Below are 9,680 nucleotides of genomic sequence, written 5' to 3' on the forward strand. Positions count from 1 at the left end.
ATGTCTGTGTCTTTGTGTCTGCTCCAAATTAAGCCAAATTGAGTCTGGTGGAGCTCACTTCCACATAGGACATCGGTTTGCAGCCTAATTTATTATTGTGGTTTTCTTAAAATGAGCAAATGTCTGTGTTGTGGCTGTAGGCATCCTGCCCATGTTTTCTCAAAAGCAAATTCTACTTGATGTGAACAGGGGCAAGGCAAATAAGTGGCCTTCTCCCCTAGTTCCTCAAACATAACCGATTTGTTTGAGCCAGACAGCAGGTCATTGATGTTATAGATGTCACTAAGGTGGCAATAAAGTAAAGGTAAAGGGACCCCTGACCATTAGGTCCAGTCGTGACCGACTCTGGGGTTGCAGTGCTCATCTCGCTTTACTGGCCGAGGGAGCCGGCATACAGCTTCCAGGTCATGTGGCCAGCATGACTAAGCCGCTTCTGGCGAACCAGAGCAGCACACGGAAATGCCGTTTACCTTCCTACCTATTTATCTACTTGCACTTTGACGTGCTTTCAAACTGCTAGGTTGGCAGGAGCAGGAACCGAGCAACGGGAGCTCACCCTGTTGCAGGGATTTGAACCGCCGACCCTCTGATCAGCAAGTCCTAGGCTCTGTGGTTTAACCCACAGCGCCACCCGCGTCCAAGGAAATTCCGAGGGCTAAATACTTAAAGAATACCCAAGGTGGCAATAGACCCAGGGTATTCTTTAGGTATTTAGCCCTCGGAATTTCATATAACTTACAGTACAACTTAGAATGAACAGTGTCCTCAACTGACTGACATCCACAGATATGGATTCTCTGGGGATGTTTTTCTATCAAACTTCCAAGAAGTTGGTCTTCATTGTCTGGAACTTCAAGGTTACAAACGCCATGCGAAGGGCAAGCGGAAATAATCTCAACCAGACAATCAAATTCAATCAAATATAGGCCTCGTTTTATTTCAATTCATTTTGTGGCACGTGACAAGTTGGCCCTCTGTCCCTTCGCTGTAAAACAGAGACTATATGACTGATCTGTCGTGAAGGCAAACAAAATAAAAGCTTGGAAAACGCTTATTGGTTCCTACATTCAGGGGCTGGGGAGGGAGCCATGCAGCTAGTCCTCATTAACTTGACGAAAAGCTGGCAATAAACCCTAAAACAAACAAATGAAACATATTGTGTTCCAACTAGAATGGGGAATATGCCAAATGTTGGGTAGATTGCTGATGTGGCCCATGTTTACCCAGCAGATCGCCCATGTTGAAGATCTAGGTTGGGGTTTTATCCTGACTAGATGGAATCATAGAACTGTAGAGTTGGAAGGGACCCGGGGGTCATCTAGTCCAACCCCCTGCCATGAAGGAATGTCATATTGTCAAGAAGTACTATGTTTTTGCAGACGCTCCAAGGGTTCCTATTTTCCAGGGCCAGTGCAAGTAGATAAATAGATACCACTGCGACGGGAAGGTAAACGGCGTTTCCATGCACTCTGGCTTCCGTCATGGTGTTCTGTTGCACCAGAAGCAGTTTAGTCCTGCATGGGCCAGCTCCCTCGGCCAGTAAAGTGAGATGAGCGCTGGAACCCCAGAGTCGGTCGAGGGAGCTGGCGTACAGCTTCCGGGTCATGTGGCCAGCATGACTAAGCCGCTTCTGGCAAACCAGAGCAGCGCACGGAAATGCCGTTTACCTTCTCGCCAGAGCAGTATCTTTTTATCTACTTGCACTTTGACGTCCTTTCGAACTGCTAGGTTGGCAGGAGCAGGGAGCTCACCCCGTCATGGGGATTCGAACCGCCGACCTTATGATCGGCAAGCCCTAGGCTTTGTGGTTTAACCACAGCGCCACTCGCATCCCTGTCATGCATAGGATGTGCCATTTTGGGAATAGGATGCTGGCTCAGGTGGGCCTCTGGCCTGATCCAGCCGGCCACTTCTAAGGTCCTTATCTTCCTTCTCTCTTCCTCCAGCTCCTTGCACAGGGGGCAGAGAAGGAAGAATTGCACTAGCTTCTAGCCTGTGGCTTTCCTTGCCCTTCGAACCCATCCCAGCAATTGGGGTGGAAAAGTTTTTAACTACAGGGAGGAGATTTTTCTCTCTCGTCCGCCTCCAGCCATTGCCAAGGGGGAGTGGCACATGCCCTTTTCAGAGACGCCAAGCGCACTGTTTTGTCTCCCGGCCTGCGCAACTGTTTAGTTTTGCCACCCAGGCAGAATTTAAATTTATCCCCTTGGCCGGTGGCCAGGATCAGACGGTAGAAAGCCACGGTGGGAGGGGGAAATCCAGCAGCATTGTGTGAGTGTGTGCTTGTCACATGAGGCACATCTATGCGCTGGAACTCTACCGGAGAGTGGCTCCGTGCGCGCACCGCGTGAAAAAGGGCCGCATGCGACGGAAACCTGCGTCTTTCCTCCCGGGGGAACAGTCCTTGGCACACCAGAGACAACTGCCTCTTGGCGCCAGGGCTTGTGAGCGCAGCAAGCCTGCTAAAGTCACAAACGGGAAACCTCTAAGCGCAGGAAAACTGTGCCAAAGAACACCAGGTCTATAAAACCTGCAGTAATGAAAAGGTAAGTGCATAAGGGACCGTCTGTTTGTTGACCTATAATATACTGTCACATGCTGGTGTGATGGATGGAAGCACATCCTCACTTTTAAGGGTCACACGCAAAAAAAAGAAAAGAAAAGAGGCCATGCTGGAAAATGATGCGTTGCAGGGGGTTGGTCTAGATGACCGTTGGGGTTCCCTTCCGACTCTGCAAATCTATAATTCTATGGTTCTAAGAAGCAGAGACCTTGCACTGCACTACTGTGATGAAAACAGCAGTTCCTGGGCCATTGCACAGAATGAGCCAGGAAGGAAATGGGTAAAATCCTTTAGAACGGACCCATCTCTCATGTCATGCAGCGTTTATGGCTAGGTTTACCCATGCCCAGAAGAAAGACGTGTAGGAAGGGATTGTACCGCTTCATGCTACTGCTTTCAAATGCTTCTCCATTTTTTATATTTTAAAAAACTCCTTGCAACCTGAGAACTAGCAGATCAGGAAAAATGGTTCTGTCCTTTTGACAGGTGTGTGCTGTGGTTCGTTGTTTTTTTTTTAAATTGACCGTACGTTATTAACGCAGAGCAGGGGTGGCTAAACTTTTGCGTCCTGAAGGCCGTTTGCATCGTTTGCCAACCCCTCCGGGGCCGCACGCCAGCCGTGGATGCGGCCACAGTGCTCAGATCAGTGGAGAAGTTTTAATTTCACTCTCCGCCTCTCCCCGTATGAACCCTGCGCACATCACCCAAGGGCCTTCCTTGTGTGCCTCCTCCACGGGAGGTCCAGAGGGTGGCAACACAAGAACGGGGCCTTTTCTCCGGTGGCTCCCCGTTTGTGGGGTGCTGTTGCCAGGGTGGCTGGCCTGGCTCCTTCATTCCATATCTTTAGGCGCCAGGGAAAATCTTTCCTCTTCAACCACACTTTGGGCTGATTAAACAATCTATGGTCTATTAAATGTGTCCGGGGCCCCCCGGTTATAAATAATAATTTTAATTATAAATAATGCTCCGAGACAGGATTTTCTGCCATCTGAAATTTTCAAGACTGCTGTAATTGGTTAACGAGAAGCTCGTTTATGTGTACTAATTATACAGCCTGTATATCAAGTGGGAGGAAATTTAGCATTATAGTCCATATATATATATATATATATATATATATATATATATATATATAAAAGGAAGACAATTGGCTGGATCCTAACAGTCCTTTTTTGGGGGGGGATAATGGTGGAGAAAATCACCACAAAGTTTGTTTATTTATTTATTTTGAGGCCAGTCGCAGTACCACCCCCACCCCGGGACAGTCAATAAACTTGAACAAGCTCAAGCAGTCAATGATCTGGTTTGCAAATGGCCACAACTTTATTGATTTATTGATACAGGTGGATTTTTGGCTCAAGGATTGGGTTTATATCCGTTCCAGCCCCTGCCTCCAGTCAAAAATAGTAATTATTTAATTTTAAAAAGGTAAGGGAACTCAGTTCCCCGGAGTTTTTGGTCCCCACAAAAGTCCTGCTAAAAACCACAGACTCATCAGCTTGACTGATATATTGGCCAAAATGTCTGCTAAGTATCTCCTGCAAAGATTGGAGGGTCATTATCGTATACCGGTAGTAGTAGACCAGGCAGGTTTCAAGGAAGGGAATTTCCTTTGGTAATTGCTTCTCGCTCAACCATTTGGTAATGGGAAACCACAGCAGAACCTGCACAGCATTTTACAGCTTTTATTGACTTAATTGCTGCTTTTGCTTCCATAAATAGAAGTCATCCCTGGGATAAATTATTAAACACCAATATTGATTCGAGATTTTAATTTTTAAGTAGTGTGCTTCAACACACAAATGCATCTGAAGGTTCAAACAGGTTCTTGCACATGGGTAGGCAAAGTAAGGCCCGGGGGCCTGATCCGGCCCAATCGCCTTCTCAATCCAGCCCGCAGACGGTCCAGGAATCAGCGTGTTTTTACATGAGTAGAATGTGCCCTTTTATTTAAAATGCATCTCTGGGTTATTTGCGGGGCCTGCCTGGTGTTTTTACATGAGTAGAATGTGCACTTTTATTTAAAATGCATCTCTGGGTTATTTGTGAGGCTTGGGAATTCGTTCATTCCCCCCCCCCAAATATAGTCCGGCCCCTTACAAGGTCTGAGGGACAGTGGACCGGCCCCCTACTGGAAAAATTTGCTGACCCCAGCAGAAGAGATTCCTACATCTAAAGAAGCCCAAGAAGCCTGTGGTTTGTAGCCAGTGCGAGTCCTACTCAGAGTAGACCCGCTGGAATGAATGGGCATAATAATAATACTTTTTTATTTTTACCCTGCCCTTCCGGGTTCAGAAAACCAGGCAGGGTGGCTAAAAACAAATTTAAAACACTTAATTGTAATACAACATAGAAGCAACATAATATACAGTACAAAAGCATGAATGGTAATAAAATTCAAAGCGGGCATGTGTGGAGGACTCCCTGGTCCTGAATGGGGTAACTGTGCCCCTGAAGGACCAGGTGCGCAGCCTGGGAGACGTTTTGGATTCACAGCTGTCCATGGAGGCGCAGGTCAAATCTGTGTCCAGGGCAGCTGTCTGCCAGCTCCATTTGGTACGCAGGCTGAGACCCTACCTGCCTGCGGACTGTCTCGCCAGAGTGGTGCATGCTCTAGTTATCTCCCACTTGGACTACTGCAATGCGCTCTACATGGGGCTACCTTTCAAGGTGACCCAGAAACTACAACTAATCCAGAATGCGGCAGCCAGACTGGTGGCTGGGAGTAGCCGCCGAGACCACATAACACCGGTCTTAAAAGACCTACATTGGCTCCCAGTACGTTTCTGAGCACAATTCAAAGTGTTGGTGTTGACGTTTAAAGTCCTAAACGGCCTCAGTCCAGTATATCTGAAGGAGCATCTCCACCCCCATCGTTCTGCCCGGATACTGAGGTCAAGCACCAAGGACCTTCCTTTCAGTTCCCTCACTGCGAGAAGCCAAGTTACAGGGAACCAGGCAGAGGGCCTTCTTGGTAGTGGCACCTGCCCTGTGGAACACCCTCCCATCAGATGTCAAAGAGAACAACAACTACCAGACTTTTAGATGACATCTGAAGGCAGCCCTGTTTAGGGAAGCTTTTAATGTTTAACAGACTACTGTATTTTAATACTGTGTTGGAAGCTGCCCAGAGTGGCTGGGGAAACCCAGCCAGTTGGGCGGGGTATAAATAATAAATTATTTTATATTATATATATAGAGAGAGAGAGCGCGCTAAATCCAAAGTGGTGGATTTTGGAAAGAGAAAAACGTTTTACAGATGGCGCAAGTACTATGAATGGGATGATGTTTGCCATCTTTAATTATTATTAATAATGATTTTTATTTTCCACCCCGTTCCTCAGCCCTTCCGAGCCTCACTCTCCCCTCTGTTCTTGCTTTCCAGGAAGGAGATGAAACCTTCGCGGTGCATCACCGTGGCTACTGCTTTGCTGAGTCTGGTTGCCCTCAAAGCCTACATTGAGTGGACTGTGGAGGAGGCTGAGAGGGTCCCGACACCTCACGGGGGGCACGGCGTCCCGACCACGGCTCAGCCCTCCCAGGACGACTTGCCGGCCTTCACCCTGCAGCGCTTCAACGCCTCCTTGCACCAGCTGCGCCAGAGCATCCCTCGGACGAACGCTTACTGGAACGAGAAGCAGCACCAGATCTTCCAGGACTTGGACGATGGGCTGGTGAACACCTCGTGGAACGACTGTTCCGCCGGTCCCGAGGCAGCAAGCCGGGTGGCCAAAATCAGCGACTTCAGCTCCTATCCAGAACTTTACAGGAACTTCCTCCTCTACGACGAATGCCGGAACTTCTCTCTCTTGATCAACCAAGCGGGCAAGTGTTCAGGCACCAAGAACCGCACTTTCCTGCTCTTGGCTATCAAATCTCTGCCGGGGAATTTTGCCGCCCGCCAGGCCGTGCGGGACACGTGGGGGCGCGAGGGCGAGCCCGGAGGGTTGCCCGTCCGCACGGTCTTCTTGCTGGGCACGGCCCAGGGCCGCTTGGGGCCTCGGCTCCAGAACCTGGTGGAGTACGAGAGCCGGAGCTACGGCGACATCTTGATGTGGGACTTTGAGGACACCTTCTTCAACTTGACCCTGAAGGACTTCCTCTTCCTCAGCTGGACCGCGGAGTACTGCCGGGAGGTGCGCTACGTCCTCAAGGGGGACGACGACGTCTTCATCAACACGCCCAAGGTCTTGGAGTACCTGGGGTCTCTAGACGCCAACAAGATGCTCTACACGGGCCAAGTGGTGGCCAACGCTTCGCCGTTCCGCGTCCGCCGGAGCAAATACTACGTCCCCGAGTCGTATTACGTGGGGCCTTACCCGTCCTACGCGGGGGGCGGGGGGTATATCTTCTCGGGGCCGCTAGCCCGCTGGCTCCACCTCATCTCCCGACACATCGCGTTCTATCCCATCGATGACGTTTACACGGGCCTTTGCTTCCAAGCCCTGGGCATCCTCCCCGAGGCGCACCCGGGCTTCCTGACCTTTGACATCGCGGAAAAGGACCGCAGCGATCCTTGCGTTCACAGCAGGCTGCTGCTGGTCCACCGCCGCAGCCCCCAACAGACCTTCCAGCTGTGGAAGCAGATCACAGACCCGAACCTCAGCTGCTGAACGATGGGAGTCAGGAACAATGGGTTCGAGACGCTTCCTGCCGAGCGCTGAAGGCGGACGGAGGCAGATGTTGCGCAGCCTTCTGTGTCTTTGTTGGACATGAGGACCTCCGGTGTGCAGTTGAGGGAGGGAACGGCCTCCTTGAAAAGTCTGTGTGCGGAAAAGGGCAGATCTGAGTGGCGGCGCCACTCCACTGCCTTCGTATTCTGCTTGGGCGCTTCCTAGAGGCGGGGCCAGATACGAATACTGGGTCAGAGGGGCACCTCTCCTTAGGTTTCTGTTTTATGTCTGCTCTGGGGTGGCAGCATGGAGAGGGGAGAGGCTGGCCGGTGGCGCAGCGGGCAGCCCGGTAGAAAGCAGAGGACCAGAGGGGCGTTTTTCTGAGGAGTCGTTCGGAAAGGGTGGTATCGCAGTGGCAGAGGACACGTCTGGCTGCGTCAAGGCCCACCTTCAATCTCTTCGACTGGGGGTGGGGCCCTTTACTGCCAAAGGTCTGCATTCTCTTCCGTGCCATCTTCTGAGGGGCCGCATGCTGGCGGTAGGCGTGGCCAGAGGTACAAGTGGGTGGAGCAATGGGTGTAAATTTGGCCTTTGTACAGGAGGCAGGTTTCTACACCAACAGACGCCGCCTATCCTCCTCCTGGACAAGCAAAAGGTGTGATCGGAGTTCAAGGAGACATTTGTGGAATCATGGGAGAGTTGGAAGGGACCCCGAGGGTCATCTAGTCCAACCCCCTGCAATGCAGGAATCTCAACGAAGGCATCCATGACAGGTGGCCATCCATCTTCTGCTTAAAAGTCTCCAAGGAAGGAGGGTCCACCATCTTCCAAGGGAGACGGTTGCACTGTTGGAACAGCCGTTTGGGGTGTGAAAAATGGCCAAAGTAGGGTATGGCTTGGAGACGGGGTATGACCAAAGGAGAGTTCTTCCTGGTGTTTAGTCCTGCCTTCAGATGTCTTCTAAATGTCAGGTAGTTGTTTATCTCTTTGACATCTGATGGGAGGGCGTTCCATAGGGCGGGTGCCACTACTGAGAAGGCCCTCTCCCTGGTTCCCTGTAACCTCACTTCTCGTAGTGAGGGAACTGCCACAAGGCCCTTGGTGCTGGACCTCAGTGTCCGGCAGAACGATGGGGGTGGAGATGCTCCTTCAGTTATACTGCGCCAAGGCTGTTTAGGGCCTTAAAGTTCAGCACCAACACTTTGAATTGTGCTCGGAAACATACTGGGAGCCAATGCAGGTCTCTCAGGACTGGTGTTATGTGGTCCCGGCGGCCACTCCCAGTCACCAGTCTAGCTGCTGCATTTTGGATTAGTTGTAGTTTCCGGGTCACCTTCAAAGGTAGCCCCACGTAGAGCGCATTGCAGTAGTCCAAGTGGGAGATAACTAGAGCATGCACCACTATGGCGAGACAGTCCGCGGGCAGGTAGGGTCTCAGCCTGCGCACCAGATGGAGCTGGCAGACAACTGCCCTGGACACAGAATTGACCTGCGCCTCCATGGACAGCTGTGTGAAGCCATGGGTTCAGGTCCTACCCTCCAGGAGAAAAGAAGCTTGCTCCACCTTCCGTGTGGCATCCCTTGAGATATTTGAAGGTGGCTTTCATATCTCCTCTCAGTCTCCTCCTATCCAGGCTAAACATACTCAGCTCCCTCATCCGTTCTTCATAAGGCTTGGTTTCCAAACCCTTGATCATTTTGGTCGCCCTCCTCTGCACATGTTCCAGCTTGTCCATATCCCCCTTAAATTGTGGCACCCAGAACTGGACACAGTATCCCAGGTATGGTCTGACCAAGGCAGAATACAGTGGTACAATGAGATCCCTTGATCAAAACACTAGACTGTCGTTGATGCAGCCTAGAATAGCATTAGTATTTTTCTTTCTTTATTTGCTGCTACGTCACATTGTTGACTCATGTTAAACTTGTGGTCCACTAACACCCCAGTATCCTTTTTCACATGTACTGTTAGTAAACCAGGTGTCCCCCACCATGTTATATTTGTTCATCTGGTTCTTCCTGCCTGAAGTGCAGAACTTTACATTTGTCCATATTGAAATTAATTTCGTTAGTTTTGGCCCAGTCCTCCAATCTGTTAAGGCCATCTTAGTGCGTGGGGAACAAATATCCAAGCTGCCATTGCCTTTAGAAAGACACAAACCTAAACATGCAGAGCAGGGATGTGAAAATAAGGAGGGAGCAATTCTATTGCAACAGCTCAATGTTAGGGAATGATAAATTTTCAGATTTGGAAAGGCAAACAACTCTGACTCTTTCAGATGAAAGAGGGTGCTATACTCAGATGCTATACTCCTATTGATGGGCTGCATCAAAAGGAGTATAGCATCTAGATCAAGGGAAGTAATAGTGCCACTGTATTCTGCTCTGGTCAGACCTCACCTGGAGTACTGTGTCCAGTTCTGGGCACCACAGTTCAAGAAGGACACTGACAAACTGGAACGTGTCCAGAGGAGGGCAACCAAAATGGTCAAAGGCCTGGAAAC

The 9,680-nt window shown here is 50.1% G+C and overlaps 1 protein-coding gene across 1 annotated transcript; it reads left to right on the forward strand.

Moving 5' to 3' along the window:
* The first annotated feature begins 5,874 nt into the window (after nt 1-5,874).
* Nucleotides 5,875-8,113, forward strand: B3GNT8 (UDP-GlcNAc:betaGal beta-1,3-N-acetylglucosaminyltransferase 8). Its single transcript, XM_053397788.1, has one exon. The coding sequence runs from the start codon at nt 5,878-5,880 to the stop codon at nt 7,174-7,176; it is 1,299 nt and encodes a 432-aa protein (XP_053253763.1). The 5' UTR covers nt 5,875-5,877; the 3' UTR covers nt 7,177-8,113.
* The last annotated feature ends 1,567 nt before the right edge of the window (nt 8,114-9,680 follow it).

The sequence above is a fragment of the Podarcis raffonei genome, chromosome 8, assembly GCF_027172205.1.
Source record: "Podarcis raffonei isolate rPodRaf1 chromosome 8, rPodRaf1.pri, whole genome shotgun sequence".
NCBI lineage: Eukaryota > Metazoa > Chordata > Lepidosauria > Squamata > Lacertidae > Podarcis > Podarcis raffonei.

Excerpts from the sequence above, each read along its gene's own strand:
- B3GNT8 (XM_053397788.1), top strand. The coding sequence starts at position 5,878 with ATGATTTTTATTTTCCACCCCGTTCCTCAGCCCTTCCGAGCCTCACTC.